The sequence below is a fragment of the Cavia porcellus genome, unplaced genomic scaffold, assembly GCF_034190915.1.
Source record: "Cavia porcellus strain 051 isolate PalLab524CR breed Dunkin Hartley unplaced genomic scaffold, mCavPor4.1 scaffold_4, whole genome shotgun sequence".
NCBI classification, from domain to species: domain Eukaryota; kingdom Metazoa; phylum Chordata; class Mammalia; order Rodentia; family Caviidae; genus Cavia; species Cavia porcellus.
This window is the reverse complement of record NW_026947487.1, coordinates 119,556,412-119,574,275: the sequence shown is the minus strand read 5'-3', so window position 1 is coordinate 119,574,275 and position 17,864 is coordinate 119,556,412. Positions and strand designations below refer to the sequence as shown.

At 57.2% G+C, this 17,864-nt stretch overlaps 1 protein-coding gene across 1 annotated transcript in view; it reads left to right on the top strand.

The window, feature by feature from the left end:
• The window catches only part of Usp10 (ubiquitin specific peptidase 10), a 48,317-nt gene that overhangs the window by 15,387 nt on the left and 15,066 nt on the right, over positions 1-17,864 (top strand). The window contains exons 2-4 of the mRNA XM_003460925.5: positions 4,060-4,128; positions 9,670-9,730; positions 13,412-14,398. Of these exons, the coding sequence (XP_003460973.2) occupies positions 4,060-4,128; positions 9,670-9,730; positions 13,412-14,398 (1,117 nt within the window). The remainder of the gene's footprint in view (positions 1-4,059; positions 4,129-9,669; positions 9,731-13,411; positions 14,399-17,864) is intronic.

Genomic DNA, 17,864 nt, shown 5'->3' with positions numbered 1-17,864 from the left:
TCTTGTTTTGTTCTCTTTCTTGCACTGGGATTGAACTCTGGGCCTGTGCACCCAGCTGCATCCCAGGCCTGTTACGCTGTTTGCTTGTGACGGAGGGAGGGGCTCACTTGCTGAATTGCTCAGTCGGGCTGTTGGCGCGTGACCCCCGCCGAGCCAGCCTCCTGTAGTGCTGGGATTACCAGTCTGTGCCCTACCGCTGACCCCCAGTGCAGTCATGTTCCGCCGTTTGCCTAATTCTTGCAGCTCTGTCGGGCTCCCTCAGGGCCGGAGAGCCCTACACCTGTCTACTGTGTGCCATGGCGCTGCTGGAGGAGCGCAGTGGCCGGCGGCAGGGTGAGCGCACGCTGCCCGGGCCTCGGGGGCCGCTTTGGTTCTTTGTGGCAGCCGCGTGTGGCCTGGCCCGCGTGCTGGGCTTTGGCACGCCAGGAGGAGTGAGCTCTGTCCCTGGGGTCTCCAGTGCTGCTTCAGTGTCTTAGGGTTATCTTTGTGCTGTGGGGCTAAACCAGCTGTGATGAGTGACCTTCCCTCCTTTACTGGGTTACAGGCCCTGCAGTGTCTTTAGTTTTAGTAGACTGCAGACCCTCATGTGACTTTATTAACCCTCCAGAGAAAGGCAAATGTTTTCTATTCATGGAGAGAGGGGAACAGAGTTTTTAGGGTTTGCTTTTTCTTTTTTTAAAATGGCTTTCTCTTTATTTGGAAATAATTTTCAAATTTAGAAATACCATAGGGGCAAAATGCCACAGAAAGAAAAATAGCCCAGCAAACGCCAGGTATCCCTTGCCGATGGATCCATGAAGATGTCACCCCTTCCGGAGCCCTTGAATTCTCCCTTAAAGCAGCACACAGCTCTCATGGGCGCCAGCTGATGGGCACTGCCACACACGTTTTCTGAGGCTCGAGGGTGAAGGCTCCATGCCCCGTGACCCCCACCCGACCTGGGCCTCTGGCTAACTCCGAAGCCTTGGCTCGACATTGTGGTGCCCTTCCCGCAGCCCTGCAGCACGCAGCTCGGAGCCACGTGGGGAGCGCTGCAGGCGCCTGAGTCAGTGCTCCGTGGCTGCGCCTCCTCCACGGCTCCTCGTGTGCACAGGTCTGCAGCCCTCCCCGTTCCTCACTCGGCCCAACACCTGCATGTTTTCTCTTTGGCACTGCTGGGTGGGGCCAGGGCCTCTTCCGTGATGGACAAGTGTTCTGCCACCCAGCTACACTGCTCGCACCTAAAACAAGGGTTGTGTTTTGCATTGCTGGTACTCGAACCCTTGCAGTAACTTTTGTTTGTAAATTCAGAAAGTTTTTAGCAAAGTCGGTAAAACCTGAACTTTTTTGTCTTTTTGAGACAGGGTCTCGCTATGCAGCTCAGGCTTACCTTGAACTTGGTTTCAAACTTGTAGTGATCCACCTGCCTCAGCCTCCCAAGTGCTGGGATTACAGGACTGCACCACCATGCCCATAGCTGGTGGCCAGCAGTTGCTTGTGCTCCCTTTTGTGCTGTAAATGTCCCCAAGTCATCCAGTGTCCTCAGCCGTGACTTAGAGTAGCGTGCAAAATGCACAGCCGTGCAGACGGTGAACTTGAGGAAGGCACTGAGTGACTTCTGTCCCTGGTGCTGAGTAGCGGTTTTGTAACTATTTTAGAGTTCAGGCAGGAGAGATCTGAAGGAGGTCGCAGTACGCACTTCTGTGCCACCCGTCCATGCCCCTCAGCCCTTCTGCACACAGGGAAGTGGGCACACCTCAGCTGCCGCCTCCTCCCTGTGGAGCACGGGCTTGCACCCTGGGCCTCACGCAGGAGGCAGGCAGGCTTGCCCTTGAACTACGGCGGCCTCTGCCTTTCTCTGTTCTTAAGACAAGGGCTCACACTGTAGTTCAGGTTGGTCTTGAACTCGGTGATTTTCTGCCTCAGCCTCCCAGTGCTGGGATTCCAGCTGTGGGCCACCACAACTGGCTCACACCTCCCCCCCCCCCCTTTTTGAGGGATCTCCCATTTTTAAGTCTTTATAATGGGCTTTTGCTAAACTGCTTACACTGGCTTTGAACTTGACCCTCTGCCTCTGAGTAGCTGGGGTTACAGGCATATTACCTTTTTCTTACCTGTCTAGAGTCCCTTTATACACACACACACACACACACACACATTTGTTGTGACCACCCTTCTTTTATGCAGATCCCTGCCTGTCCCCTGATTTCTGCTGTCTGCCTAGGAAACGCTCCCTTATTTTGCCCCAGTGAGTTTTGTGACCAGATTGAAGGTGCCTTTCGCTAGAGATTATTAAGGTGAAGTTGTAATAAAAACACACTTAAAATCTGTAGCAGACTTTTTAAAATAATACTTCACAAAGAACTAGATAGAGAACATTGTAGTTGTCAGCGTGTGCCGACAAGCGCGTGTGTGGAGGTGTGCAGATCTGTTTTGTCTGTTTGCTGACCGGGCCTCACTGTGTACTCCAGGCTAGCCGTGAGCCTCCTGCGCAGCCCAGGCTGGCTGTGAACGTGTGGCGGTCCTCCTGTCCAGCCTTCTGAGGGCCACTGTATGAGCCACTGTGCCCAGCTGGCTATCTGCGTAGAGTGTTTCCCTGCATTCGGAACTGAAATAGTGTTCCTTATTCGGGAGATGATGGCCAGCTTTAAACATCGTGTTTCTGGTACTTGCTAGCGTTTAACTTCACAGCCGTGACAGCAGGATTTCTTAGATTTTGTTTCACTGCTCACCTTGCTGGCGTCCCTTGGGTTCCCTCCTAGGATTTGCAAGCTGGGCTGCTTTTCTCCAAGAGAAGGGTGTGTGGTGTCAGGGAACCTCTTTTTCCTCCTGACGCTGGGCTGGACTCCAGGGCCTCACCCTGCTGGACAGTGCTGGCCTCACCCTGCTGGACAGTGCTGACCACAGCCGCATCCCCATTGCCTGAGAGCAGTGCTTTTCTTTTGCATTTCTTTTTTTTTGTCTTCTTTTTCATTTTTATCCGTACCAGGGATCGAACTCACGACTGCCTGCTTGCAAGGGAGGTGCTTATGCCGCTGAGCTAAATCCCCAGCCCCCTTCTTTTGCATTTAAGTAATAATGTAGCTGCGGAATAAAACTCTGGGGAAAAAGATGCTCTAGAACTCTAGGAACAGAATACCTTCTTCATTAAACTTTGCGAAGGTTGCCCCGTTGCTCCGGGGTTATTGATGCTGCTGTCGAGCTGTGGAGTTTTAGGTTCACACTGTACCGCCGGTCTGGACTGCACACCTCCTGCTGCCTTCCCTTCTTTCCCAGTGTGTGCCTGAGGGAACTGGGTCCTGCTCAGTCACTGCTTGGCCTCCTGCCCTGCCCGAGAGTGCCCTTGGGGTGGGAGGGATGAGTCATCTTGGCACCCTGCCCGTCCCTGCTCCTCCGAGGGACAGACAGACTGTCGGTCTTGCTGGCTTTCCCTGCTGCTGGCCTCTAAACTGGTGGGCACTTACTGGCTCCCACCTGGCAGCTTTCCCGGAGTTTCTGTGAGGTCAGGGCTGTGTGTCCTGTGTCTGTGCGTCGTGTTTAAGTGCATTTTCAAAATCAGCACGGCGCACCTGTAGGGCTGGGGTTGTGCCCACTGGTGGGGCCTGGGTTGGGTCCCACGAGTGATTTCTTTTTACAAAAATGATGCACCTGCACCCAAAGAGCTGTAATCTGAGTCCTGAGCGCTCCATCCTGGGCTTCCCCGCCTTCCCGTCCACCTGTCTGCTGTGCACTGCTTGGGCAGGGAGACCGGAAGGAGGGAGCCCCAAGGGCCACGGGCGGGTGGTGGAACACAGGGCAGCCCCCTGCCCGCCCGCACCAGGACTTACAGATTTGCTGTGACCACAGACGCGTCTCCCAACAAGCTGTGTGAGTTTCAGGGTGTTCTCTGGTGACTCACGGAAAAGCTGTTTTGTGCCCTGAATTGGAAAATGCATCCCTTGCAATGTGATGTGGAGTGGCCGCAGGTGGGTGGCGGGAGGAGGGCCCAGGGCCCGGCCGGCCGCGCGCGCGGACTGCCGTTTGGGAGGGGTGCCGTGGTGTATGTTGTGTGTGATGGGTGGCTCTTCTTGTGTTTTTCAGTATATTTTTGGAGATTTTAGCCCTGATGAATTCAATCAGTTCTTTGTGACGCCCCGCTCTTCAGTTGAGGTAAGACAAAACTTTCTGTGACTACATGAGATACAGTTGTAGTTACTGAGCTATTGAACTTGCTACATTTGTTTTTTAATGAAGAATTTGTACTGAACAGTACGGAAACTGATGTAGAAATGCCCTGAACCCGCCAGCTGGATTGGAGATGGTCAGCTCTGCCCTCGCTGCCTTGGGCTCCTCAGAGCGGGTGGGGCGCCCAGGGTCCCGTGCCTTTGCCCCAGTGCCACCGCCTGGTGGTTAGCTCAGCGGTTACAGCTTCCTGTGCTGTCACACACTTGTCCTTGTTCGCTGCCTTTAGTCGGCACACCTGCTGAATGAGCCTTGATTCCCTTGTTTTCCTACTGGGAACCCTAAAAAACGTGGCAGTAAACATGCTTTGTCCCAGCCTCTCGCTGAAGAATTTTCTCCTTCGAATTTTTAAACATCTTGCTTTGCTAGTTGTCACCCAGGGGATACTCTTTATCTTTAATGATGCCTACCCCTAGCCTTTTAAGTTGATGAATACTCCTATGTGTATATTTGCATGTACATTAAATATTTATGGGTAAAGAGTTTTTGTACCAGGTAACATGAGCAGGGTTCCTCACCCTGGAGTGGGACCGCAGCCGGGCCCAGAGTCCCACGAGCCATGCCACGTGTGGGGCTAAAATGAAGCTATTCAGTGCAGTGTCACTGCCACCTCTTGTGATTACTGATACTGCTGTCTTAAGGGATCTGGGAGTCTGAGCCAGGAAGCAGGGAGCAGTCAAGCTGGGCTTGTAAGTGTGAGTCTGAATCACAGGAAGGTGTGACGCACTGGGCAGGAGCAGCAGGATAACGCTGCCCCCCTGACCAAGGGTTCAGAGCTGCCAGCTGGCAGGAGCATGGCCATGCACGTGTTTCTAGGCCCCGCCTGCCGCGTCACCAGTTCCTGGGCGACTTCCTTCGTGCCTCTTTCCTCTCCTACCCCTCCCCCAAATTGAGACTCTTGTGGACTTCACAGAAAAGTTGGGCGATCGGCTAACATCTGGTGTGATGCCTGGGGTGTGACAGATGACAGTGCAGCAGATACTCGTGATGCACGTGGTAGTTAAACTCTGTGTGTCATTGGGAGGACTAGTGGTGGTCACCAGTCATTTCTACCTTTAGAAATCTTAGTGTAGCTGGACAGAATGGTGCAGATCTGCATTCCAGCCCTTGGGGAGCTGAGGCAGGAAGGTCACCCCAATTTTGAGGCCAACCTGGTCTATTGCCAGGCTGGCCTAAAGTACACAGTGAGGATGGGGAAGGGTGCACACAGAGCCAGAGGAAGGCGTCTTAGCCTGTCTGAATTTTGTTTCTCTTGTTCTTGAGCATTAAAGTTTGAGGGGCACAGCAAATGTCTGCTGACCAAGGGAAAACACACACTAGCATTACTGGATTGAGTTCTCCCCACATTGTGATTTGGGACTCTCCTTGGGGTGTATGTTTCCCAGGGGTTCCTGGCTGGGGTGGAGCTGTGCATCCCTGGTCTTTTTCGAGGCCTCGCAGCTCCTCTCTGCCTCAGACGTGACAAGCATGGAGCCTGCAGTGCTCCGCAGCGGGCTGTCTGTGTCTTTGAACGCTCTGCCAAGCTCGCATCGCTGACCAGCCCGATTCTTAGCGGGCTTTTTTTGCCATTGGGAATTTGGTAAAGCATTTCTCTTCTGCGGAGCCGAGAACTGTTCACCCAGAGTTAAGAAATGCAGGATGTTAGAATGTAAAAGCGTTCTGCCTTCTTGCAGAAACCTGCTCCTGGCACCCGAGAGCTTTTTGTCTTTTAGTTTGTGTGCTAGAAAGCTTGCCCCTGGCGAAGTCGGCTGGCCAGGAGTATTACAGAATTAAGAGAAACAAAATTAGGCAATTTGTGTATACATTCTTAAATATTAGTATTAATTTTCGGGGGACCAGGAATCGAACTCAGGGCTTCATGCTTGCCAGGCAGACACTGTTCCACAGAGGTACATGGGCCCTAGTGTTAATTTTTAAAGGTAACTGGTACTTTTTTTTTTTTTTTTTAGCACAGTTTGTAAGCCAGGATGATGTAAAAATGAATTTCTCCAATGGAAAAAGATGCATTCACCTTATTAATAAGCATGTGGGCCCTTGACCAATAGTAATGCCATTGATGCTTCAAGTCAGGGAGAAAGTATTCATTATTGCTGAAAATACCCAGAGTCTCAATCCAGGAGGCAGCACACATGCCTCAAGCCTTTCTGAATGAATCAGTAAGTGGAGGGGAGGTAGCACGCACAGCCTGTTGTAGTCGGGGTTTGCAAGGAACACAGTCTAACACAGGCATATAGAATACAGCCAGGACTTCCTACATTTAGAGTGCATTTAGTACATAGTTTATAGAATTATTTTGTATAGTCACCCTAAGAGTCAAATACCAAGAAAAGTGCAGGAAATCTCCACATACTAAGACCCAGAGAATGCAGCAGAGGGCCCTAATCCCACAGCGACATCCTGTATGAGTCCAGCTGGAGGCCTAGAGCCCATGACAAAGACTCATGCAAGTCGGTTTCACGGATCTGGGAGGCCCAGAGGTCAGTAGTGGAAGCCAGAAAGGTCTGCCAGCAGGGTGAAGCAGCTGTGCCAGTGGGCCACTGTTCTGCACTGGAGCCAGGAAGCGATGCTCAGGTAAGAACCCGAGCTCCCCTGAAAAGTAGCGTGGCCATCCCGGGACAGTGAGGGCCTGCGCCCCTCCCAGGACCACAGCAGTGGGTTCATAGCAGGAAGCCAGGTGACGAGCTTCTCCTGGAGATTGAACAGCACACATTTTCCCCTTCGGAGCTGGGAAACAGCACTCAGAGTCAGGACCGGAGCTCCCCCAAAGCGAACCGCAGCCACTGTCCGTGACAACAAGGCCCCAAGCTCCTCTGACAGGGACAACAGCCAAGTTCATAGCAGGACAGAAGCTCAGTGAGCTCCTGCAGGAGAGCCAGTGGCAACAGGAGAGCCGGCAAGCGCGCTGCTTCCTCCCAGGGCTCCCTTTGTGCTGGCAGCAGTCCCCAGTGTGCCCTCAGCTCCTGGCAGCGCGCTGGCCCGGTTCAGCTGGTGCTACGGGTCGCCCCAGTTGTCAGCCTGTGAGTGTCCTTGTGATGAGCAGGCCACGCGCGTCTGTATTGAGGGGTCAGTGTGCAGTTAAGGCTGCAGTTCTCAGTCTGGTGTCCCAGAGTGATTTCCAACATAGGACGTCGCTTAGGTGCACAGTCCACGGCCAGCCTGGAGCAGACAAGACCCTGCCTAAAACAACGAAAGCAAAGTCGGGGTCCTGGTTTGTGGGGGCCTTTCAGTGCAGGGTGGAACAGCAGCAGTGCCAGAAAGCCACTTGGAGACGCCATGGTCGTCTGAACGCTGGCCTCCTGTCTGGGGTCCGTGGAAGCAGGACCCCTCTTCCCGGAGGCGCTGCACGTGACACAGCGGGAGTAGCAGCCATGGCTCAGACCGTGTTTCCGGTCAGTGTTGTCTGCTGGTCTGGTCTCCACTGCACTGTAACGAAATGCCCACGGTGGGTTAAGTTTAAAGAGCAGAGACTGATTTGAGCGCACAGTTCGGAGGTGCAAGGTCCAGGCCTTGTCTGAGTCTGGTCTTGCTGTGGAGCCTGGGAGAGTGCTGCCGTCCTGCCTCTGTCCCTCTCGTTGCGTCACTAGGATTCCATCAGGATTGCTCGGTCCTCAGGATCCTCTAACATTACCTGGTGGCTTCTTTTTTTTGTCCTTTTCTTTTTTACCGGTACCAGGGATCGAACTCATGACCATACACTTGCAAGGCAGGTGCTTATGCCACCGAGCTCAATCCCCAGCGCCACCTGGTGGCTTCTAAGCACTGCTGTAAAGCCCGTACCATACGGCTTTGCGTTCACTGCATGCCGCAGGGAAGACCCACGTTCACCTGCACGGCGCTAAGTCCGCCAGCAGGCTGTGTCTGTCTGTCTGTCCCCCTGCTGCTCCCAGGCCCAGAGGCTCTCCTGTCCTCCCTGCCCCAAGCGGGACAGAGCGAGGAAGTATGTCCACCTGCTTGTTCCGCCGAGCGGGCCACGGAACCCAGATGGCGGTGGTCTTGGTGTTCATGCAGGAGGGTGCGAGCAGCCACACCGAGGTAGGGCGTCTGCGCCCGCGCGCTCTGCTGGCCCCGCCCTCCTCCCCCATCCCTCTCCCCAGCCTCACTGCGGAGCCTCCCCATCCTGTCCCTCTCCTCTCCTCTCCTCCTTCCTTCTCCCTTCCTCCCCGCCTTCCCCTTTCCTTGGAACAGCGCCTTCCTGTTTCTGTTACACACGTTGGTCCTTATACACACGTTCAGTTTCTCGCGCCAGGGAGGTGGTGCAGTATTTACATACGTGTATGATTTATTTCACTTACAGAGTGTGGTCTACGTAGCTACACGTGTCTCTACGGTTGGGTAGTCCTCCATTGTTTAAAGACCTGCATCTTTTTTGTCCACTCCTCAGTTGATGGACATCTGGGCTGTTTCCGGATTCCGCTCTTACAGCCCGAGCCGCAGTCCAGTCTGGCGCACGGCGTCAGTGGGGCCGATGCTCTCGGCTCTTCCGGGAGGACGCGCAGCAGGGGGGGCTGGGTCGACGGGGCCTCTGGTCCTAGCGCTCCAAGGGTTCTCCACCCTGATGTCCACAGTGGCTGCACCAGTCTGCACTCCACCTACAGGGGAGGGGGTCTTCCTCCCCACAGCCCCTCAGCGTTTGTTACTGGGTGGTGTCTTGATAATGGCCATTCTTTCTGGGTGAGTTGGAATCTCAGTGCCATTTTAACTTGTGTCTCTCGAGAGACTGGTGACGCTGAACATTTTTGACACATATTCCTTTGCTCTTTGTACCTCTCCATCTGAGAAGCGTGTATTTATCCCAGATGCCCCGTTCTCAGTTGAGGGGGGGGTCTGGGTTTTTTTCCTGTTAGGAGAGGGAATCTTGGTGTTAGGGTGATTTCTAGGCTGTAGGGTCTCGTTGTGCTTCAGGACGGCTCAGCTGGATGTCACCTGGGCCACTGCACTTGCTCACCCCAAACCCGTCCTGTAGGCATTCCCAGCTCTTGGAAAGTGAATATGCTCAGAGGAGGAGTGTTGGAGAATGTCACAGGACGCCCTGCTTTAACAAGGAAGCCAGGCGGTGGTGTTCAGCCCGTTACCTCCTGAGGGCACAGCTGGGGCAGGGCATCGCAGCTCCCAGGCCCCTGCCCTGGGGCCACTGTTAGCCCTGCTCTGGAACAGGCCGTGCAGAGGGAAGCAGGCTGCCTCAGAACAGCGCGGCGCAGCTGGTTCATGCACCCCAGAGCTCATCTGGTGTTCCTTTGCCTCGTGTTTGAACGTGTGTGACAGTGGTGAATGTTCAGAGCACTCCCCAGTGATTTTCCCCTTCAGGGAACTCGAAGGTAACGCAGCTTCCTGATTTCGGCCGTGTGCCGTTCTGGTAACGGGGTGTCCCGAGAAGGGGGCGCCGGAGTAGAGCCCGATGTGTGGTGTAGATGCAGGAGTGCATGCTACTGTGTTCCGTGGATTGAGACCTGTTTTCCAATTCCCGTGCAGCTCCCTCCGTACAGTGGGACAGCGCTGTGTGGCAACCAGGCTGTGGACGAACTGCCCGATGGTAAGCTCTCCTCCCTGCCCTCCCCTCCTGGGGTGTCAGTGTGCGTGCCGGCCGGCCAGGCTGCCAGCAGATGCCGCTCTTGGTGCGCACTGTGAACGCAGCAGCTCCTGCAGCAAGGGATGCTCCTGGGGAACTGCAGTGTATAACCCTGAGGGCTCTGACTGTTGGGTTTTGCTTTGTTCCTCAAAGTGCCAAGCATTGAGATGCAGCAGGCTCTTTTTCCTCGGCAGTTCTCAGTGCCACAGTGTGTCACTTGCTGCTGCTGTGGTGCCAGGCCCAGGGTGGCCGGCTGGAGCGCTGTGCTCCTGCTGGCTGAGCTGCTCAGAGGGCTCCCTCTCATGGCATGCACTCCCATCCTGTGGTTGCAGGCCTCCTGGGCATTCAGATGCTGCCCTCACCCCCGGGGCCGCTGGGTTGCTGGACTAGTGCCAACCCGGCAGTCACAGTGCCGTCAGCCCCAGCACTGGAGGCCCTGGCAGGGCGGTGCCCAGGAAAGACCCTTGTGGGTACAGCAGCTGGAGGAAAGTGTTTTCTTAGGAAGCCTGGCATAGAGGGTTTATTTACAGCTCATGTTTAGGTATGAGCATAGAGAGATTCGCCAAGCCTGTTTTGCACAGTAATGTGAGTTTTATAAGAAGCTGTAATACAGGAGACCATGCAGAACGGGACAGATTTCACAGGCTTTCAGGATGCCCGATGCTGCAGGTGAAGCTCTAGGGTCCTGCAGCCAGCGGCCTGGCCCCCTCCGCCTCGCCCCCTGGCGTGGGACCCCGCCTACACCTGCACAGCTGCCCTCGGCTGCTCCCGTGTCTGTGCACGCAGGAGGCCCGCTGCACCTTCACCTGGCGCTCCCGTGTCCATCCCTGGTCCTGGCTCCTGAGTCCCCACCCTCGTCCCTCCCTCTGCCGGGCTGTGCTTCCTTTACAGTCGCTGCTTCTTGGCTCTTCTCCTCTGTTCTGTTCTCGTCTGCCTTAGTCCATCTTTTACTCTGCTGGGCACAGCTGGGACCGTGCTGCCCGCTTGCGTGCGCAGTGACAGGTCCCTGGTGTGGCTCGCCCCCGTGCTTCTGCTTTGTCTCTCGCGGCCCTGCCTGTCCCGTCTGCCCCCTCCCACTGCACGCAGCAGCCTCGGGTTCTGGGCTGCGTCGGCTGTGCCGTGTGCTCCATCACACAGCGCCAGCTTCCGCAGGCCGTTGCGAGGGGGGCTCACGTGGACCCCCTTTTATACCTCTGCCTTTTCCAGACAGCTCTGAGTGTTGTTCTCACCCCGCCCCGGCCAGCTGCCTCTCCGGTCGCACAGATGTCTGGCTTCTGATTGGAACCGGTCACCTTTGCCGGTGTCCAGAAGCCTTGGTTTCAAAAAGATGTTCGTGGCTTTATCTTGCCCTCCTTTTGCATCATCCTTCGTCACTTAGTAAAAATCAGCTACCCAAGCAGAGAGTTTACCTCCCCAGCCTCAGCACCCCGCTGGCACCTGGCAGCTGGCACCCTTTGAGGAATGCTGCCCTTAGCCCAGCTCCTCCTCCTCACAAACCTACTGCTACAGCATAGGAGCGTGGCTCTCCCGTCTTCCCAGAGACTCACTGCGCTGAAGCTGTCGGCCCAGTGTGGTGGCTCACACCTATAATCCCAGCACTTGGGAGGCTGAGGCAGGAGGACAGCTGCAGATGCAAGGCCAGGATGCTGGACCACACAGTGAGGCTGTCTCAAAACAACAACGCTGCAACCAGAAACAGCCATGTTAGTAGGCTCCCTCTGCGCCCTGGCCTCCCGATCGGGCTGGGGTCCCCAGCCTGCAGGGGCTGTCTCCAGTGAGGCAGGGCCCACGCTGGTGGGGTCTGCTTGTCTGCAGTGTGCCCACTGTGGCGGTGTGTGCCTCACAAGTGACCACGACAAGTGAGAAAGTCCATTAATGTCACTTCCCTTAATGTTTCTAAACATTTATGCTCTGATGAGATAGAGAATAGAGACTGGCAGCCCTGTGTCTGTGGAGATCACCCGGGTTACACAGCGTACTGGGAGCTCAGTCTTGTGTGACTTCCCAGGGACCCCCCTTTCAGCCCAGGTGGTGTGCAGCTCTCACCAGGGGCTAGGTGTGCCCAGAGCAGGCAGGCCTCCTCTTAGGGACCAGGCTCACTCATAACGGGCATCAGGAACCGAGGCCTGGTGTGTGATCTGTGCATTGCCGAGTTCAGGATAAGAAATGGTCCAGGGGAGCTCCGGCTCGAGAACCGGGATTTGCAGGACCCTTCATCCAGTGCTGTACCCTAAAACGCGGAGTGTGTGGTGCAGGGCCACCCTCAAAAGGACAGTGCCACATGGACACATGTGCCTACCATCTACCATCAGTGAAGACAGACGCACAGAACCTTAAGGAGAAACGTGAAGTCTGAGCAGTCTGAACAGGCCACCGAGAGCAATGTCTCTGGTAACAAGGCGGCTGGCCTTCAGTGACTCTTTTCCGAGTAAGGAAACCAGGAATGGTGGCCACAGGAACCAGTGTCCTTGTGGCCGCCTGTGTGTAACTGTGATCTGTCCTCTTGTGACAGAATCGAGCCCTTGCCCCGGCTGTGAGGCCCAGATGAATAAGGGCTCACCTTGTGAGAGCGAGCTTAGGGCCTGTCCTCCTGCGGTGCCACTGACCAGCCCCCAAAAGCCTTCTGCAGGCCTTTTCAGGGGACAGCGTGTTAAGTTCTCTACAGTAGAAGGCCGTTCTTTTTTTCTTTCTGTGGCCGTGTGGCCCAGGCTGGTTTTGAACTCAGTGATCCTCCTGCCTCGGCCTCCCGAGTGCTGGGATTACAGGCGTGAGCCACTATGCCCAGCCTTTAGAAGCCCATTCTTTAGCATTATGATTTTTAATTGCAATATTTGCCTGAAAACGATCGGGTCCTTATACCACACCTGAAGGCAGTGACTCCCAAGGCGCCTGTCCCCTCAGTGGCGGTACCCGTGCAGCCTCGCTGCAGGTCTGTTAGACAGCACCTCTGGGCCTGATAGGAGACGGGACGGAAACAGAAAGGTGTGGGCCAGCACGAGTGAAATACGTGGGTTTTGTTGCGCAGCAGGAACTCTGCAGAAGTTTAGCGTCCACGTTCGTCCTCTGGTGTTTGGGCAGGCACCTCACCACGTGCCTTCCTTAGCACTGTCCCCGCCTGCGCTGCACAAGCTGCTGCCGGCCTTGCTTAGGGAGGCCTGGGTGGCCCTGACCGTGCAGGAGTCCGGGGCGTCTGCTCCCACAGCGCTTGGCTGCACTAGTGGTGAAGCATCCAGCAGGCCTCTGTGGCCCTGTCATGATCTCTCGGAAGCGTGGCCTTCCAAAGTGCCCGTCCCTATTGCAAGACTGCAAGAAGCCATTGGGGTGAAGCGAGCGTTTTTGGGGCACCCTGTGCTGCTCCCCGCCTCCCCAAAGCCAGGACAGGTCGGTGCGGTGACAGACTGCTTCTGTTTGTCTTCTGAGCATCTCATAGTTTCCCAGAGAATGTAAGAGAAAGGCAGGCTTCTGTCCTTCACACTCCTAACAGAATTTTATAGATGCTTGTTTTCAGCAAATGATTCAGCATAAAAAGGAGCTGTAACCTTTTAACCTAGGCCCGCAGTCTCAGACGGGAGGGGTCCTGAGCGTGCTTTGGTCGTGGGGGTGTGCAGTGCCGCGGTGCTTACTAACCGTGTTCTTCCGGGACAGGGCCGGCGTACCAGAGAATCGAGTTTGGTGGCACCGACGAGGTGGAGCCCAGCGACGGTCTGCCCAGCGCCCCCGGCTGCAGTATTTCGAGCACCCTGAACCCCCAGGCCCCTGAGTTTATCCTCGGCTGCACAGCCTCCAAGAAGAGCCCCCAGGGGCCAGGCCAGGAGGCCACCCCCCACTGTCTGGAGCAACCCGGCCCGGCCCTGGCCAGCAGCCCGCCCGCAGAGGCCGAGGCTGAGGCCGAGGCGGAGGCTCTGGAGCACCCCGGTGGCCCGGGCGCCTTGGGGCAGAGGGAGCGGAAGAGGAAGAAGAAGCGGCCGCCGGGCTACTACAGCTACCTGAAGGACGGCGCGGACGAGGGTGTCCCCTCGGAGGCCCTGGTCAATGGCCACGCTGGTGCGGCGGGCCCTGGCGGGGCAGGCGCTGAGGACACGGAGTTTGGGGGTGACGTGCTCCCACCGGTTTCACCCAGGACTTGTGGCAGCCCTCAGAACCCCTCGGACTGCATCAGTGACACTGTGCCCGACAGTCCCTTCGCGGGCACCCTGGATGGGGCCAGCAGGACTGTGGGGCAGGGGCCGGGCCCCGAGCAGCTCTGCCCGCCCGCAGAGCACCCGCCCAGGACAGCTGCCGCCCCGCCCCATGCCGCGCATACTACTGAGCACTGCGGTGTCCCCAACGGACAGGGGCTTGAACCCTCGGGCGTGGGCCCGGCTGCCAACGGGGAGCCCCAGGCCGCCGAGAGCGAGAGCTTGGACCCCGACCCCGCCAGCAGCCTCGCGGCGCCCCTGCCCGCGGGTCAGCCCGCCAAGTCCTGGGCCAGCCTCTTTCACGACGCCAAGCCCGCCCCTTCCTCAGCCGTGGCGTACGTGGAGGTTAAGTGCTCCCCGCCTGCCCTGTCTCCCCTGGGCTCTGAGAAGCAGGTTGAAGTCAAAGAAGGGCTGGTTCCGGTGTCAGAGGACCCCGTAGCCATGCAGATCGCAGGTACAGTGGAGCAGGCACCCAGGCGGGACGCCGGGCAGCCCCGTCTCAGAGCCCGGCACCGTCGGTGTGGCAGCCGATCGGGAGGAGGGGTGTCGCCCTCACACTAAGGCGGAAGAGGAAGGCTCTTCCTCGCGAGCCCGCGCTGTTCATGAATCCGTCTCTTTCTTAGCTTCTGTTCCTGTGCTGCTCCCGTGCCCCTGCTTATATGGCGAACCTGTCCCTTGTCACCGCTGCTGCACACACCTTTGGCGCCGGGGGCCATGTGCATGCGCTTCGTACCGTGCCCTTTCCTTTCTTAGGCTGTAAGAACCTCTGTGAGTCACGCGGGCTTTCCCTTCCTACCAGCTTCTGGGCTGCATGGACGGCTGTTGAGTGTGTAGGACGCCAAGGCCAGCTCGTGACAGGAAGAGGAGATGACAAAGGTTCAGCCTCAAGTTGGCGCCTTGCTAGGAGGAAGGCGCGGTCGCAGCTATGAGGCGTCCTGCTGGCAGCCGGCCGTGAGCGGGCAGTGTCACCAGCAATCCAGTGTTGTCTTCCGGCGTTGGTCGGCTGACGCACGCTGCTTGTCTGAAGTATCCCTTGCACAGCGTGCCTTGCCTGAATCTTGGCTTTCTGGAGTCTTGATGAGGAGATGACGGCAGCCCTGGTTATTCTGAGTTACGCACACGGGTGGTTTCCCCTCCTCCTGGGACGGGATCTCGGTGTAGTTCAGGCTGGCTTGAACTTGCTTACGTAGCCAGGCTCCAGGCGGTGCTCCTGCTCAGCCTCCTGAGAGCTGGCGTTAGGGACAGGTGCCACCATGCCTGGCTCACAGACGTATTTTTAAAAGCCAAGTGGTTTCCTTAATGTGTGTAAAATGTTTTAAAATCTATCATTGTAAGGGCCCATTGTTGTAGTCAGGATAAGATGGTATGCACATCCACAGACAGATTAACGTGTTGGGTTTTGTCTAACCTAAATGGAGAACTTCCTGATGGAATTCTGTACAGCCACGCCTTGTAAGTTTCATCAGGAGAACATTGTTCTGTACTTTTATTGCTAACAGTTACTCTGCAAAGGAACAGTTACATCCCTGGGAAAAGTTCTGTTTAAAATAAGACAGGAACTTGTTCCCGGCTGGGAATGTGGCTCGGGCCGGCCCGTCGTGGGCTGTGCACGTCAGCGCCGAAGGACTGGAAGGCTGGTGTGGCGGCTCTGCCGAGGTCCCCTGCTAGAGGCTGAGGCGGGAGGGTCGCGGCTGGGCCCGGCACCGCACTTGGCAGGGCCGGGAGTCCGCTCAGTTGGTCACCTTTTCAGGCCTAGTGACAGCGCACAGAAAGTTTCCAGACACCTGCAGCAGCCTTGTGCCAGCCGGCGTTCCGTGGCGCCCAGCTCCGTGGCACCCTGGTGCCAGTGCTGCCCCCCGAGGCCAGGCAGTGTCCCTCATTGTGGTCATGTGGGGTCAGGAAAGCGGTCTGCTCCGGTTCTGCCCTTGTCGGGCTCTGCTCTGGACTTCCTGTGTAAAGTGATGGAGCAGAGCTAAGGGTGACCTTCGTGCTCTGAGCAGCAGTTCGCTGAGTGAAATTCCGCTTCCTCTCAAACACCTTTCCGTGTGGACTGCAGCGGGTTTGACATCTTTGCAGTCTCAGCTGCTTCTACTGAAACAATCACTTTTTTTGTGTGTGGCGTGCTGGTGGTGGGAATGGACATCCCTACCCTGTTTTTATTTTTAGATTTTGGAGTTTTGAGACATAGTCTCGACTTACAGACCTGGGCAGCTGGACCTGCTCTTCCTATGTGTGTGTTTGGTTGACTGGGCTTTTGTTTTGTTTTAGTTTTTTGAGACAGGATCTGGCCATGTCTTGGGCCAGCCTCCAAATTCACAACAGTCCTCCTGCCTCAGCCTCTCAGGGATTGGGATTACAGTTGTGCAGCCCCGTGCTTGCCGTTGGGATCCTCCTGCCTCAGCTTCTGAGGGCTGCGATGGGAGGCGTGAGCCCCACGCCTGGCCCTGTGACTGACCTTCGGTGTGGTGGTGTGCACAGCACGCGGGCGCTTGCCCTCCTCCACGAGCGGGGCTCCTGGGCAGCTTTTCCTAAAGCTCGGAAGGAGCCTGCAGCCCCATCGCTGGCTCTCCCGGCCCTGGTGAGAACCTGAGGGCCGTCCTCGGCCCGGCTGGGTTGGCGGGACTCTGGGCCGCTTTGCTGCCCCCGCCTTGCCCGGGGACCTCAGGCAGAGGGAGCCTGAGGCAGGGCACTCTGCTTCTTGCGTCTGTGTGGGTTTGGGGTGATCTGAGCTCGGCACCCTGGTTTCAGGAGACCTTCCTGCCTCAGCCTCCTGGAGGCCGAGGTTTCGGGCACAGGACAGTGGCAGTGAGATAACCCTGCGTGCCTACACACACGCGCAAGCCTGGTCTTCGCCTGCGCAGGTTTCCAGGGTCACAGCCCTCGTGCTGTGTCCCGGGCAGCGGTCATGCCTCAAAGTCCTGGGGTGAACAGGTATGAAGTCGCTCGGGGTCTGCGTGCTCCGTGTCACAGCAGGTTAGACTCGAATCTGGCCTTCCGTGTCACAGATGAGGGCCCGGAGTGACTTGGTGGGTCTCGCGGGGGTGGCCCTCGTTCTGCGCCAGCTCGTGCTGAGGTTGGCAGCCGCTCTGGGGCTCTGCAGTGAATGGCTGTGGCAGGAGGGGCGGTGCCCAGGAGGACAGGGGTGGACCCCGCCCGGGGCCTCCGTCCTCCGTGGGCTCCTGCCCAGGGTCACCGCGCCTGTCGGGTTCAGGCTCCAGATGGGAGCCGGTGGCCACGGGCTCAGCGGTGCTGGGGTGGGTGGCCAGTGCGCCGCAGGCCGAGACTGGGTGGGGCTGACGTTCTGGTCCCGTAGAGTAGAATCCGTTCCTCTTCAGTTCCCCACCGCAGCCCTGGGGACGGGCGCTGGGCTCTGTGCGGGTTACACGGTGCCCCTGACTGCCCTTAAAGCCTGGTGTAAGACAGGGCTCGCTGAGTGCCCAGAGCCCGCTGTCCTTCCTGCCCGGCCTCCGAGAGAGGCAGGATCTCTGTGCCCTCAGGAGCTGAGGGCTGGCCCTGTACGGGGACGCCTCTGTGACAGTGTGTCACAAAACAGACTGTGGGGCTTTGGGGATCGGCGTGCAGGAGGCAATCCAGCAGCAGTCACTTAGTCAGAGCTGTTGTCAGGCACCTGCTTGAAGCACGCCTCCCCGCCCCTAGCGCTCAGAGCTCACGGCGGGGATCGGGGGCCTGGTCCCGCTGCCCGGCTTGCAGAGGCCTCCTCATCCTCCCTTGTTGCCCTGCCCGTTGGCATGCGTGGGCCGCACTGTCCACGGAGAGCCACCTGGGGTCCGGGCTGTGAGTAGGGTCACTTGTAGGCTGTGGGCCACGTGCCCACGCCAGCAGGCCAGCAGCAGTGTCTCGGTGTCACACCCTGCAGGCGCTGCCGGCTGTGAGCCTGAGTGGCCTCGCCTTGAATGGAG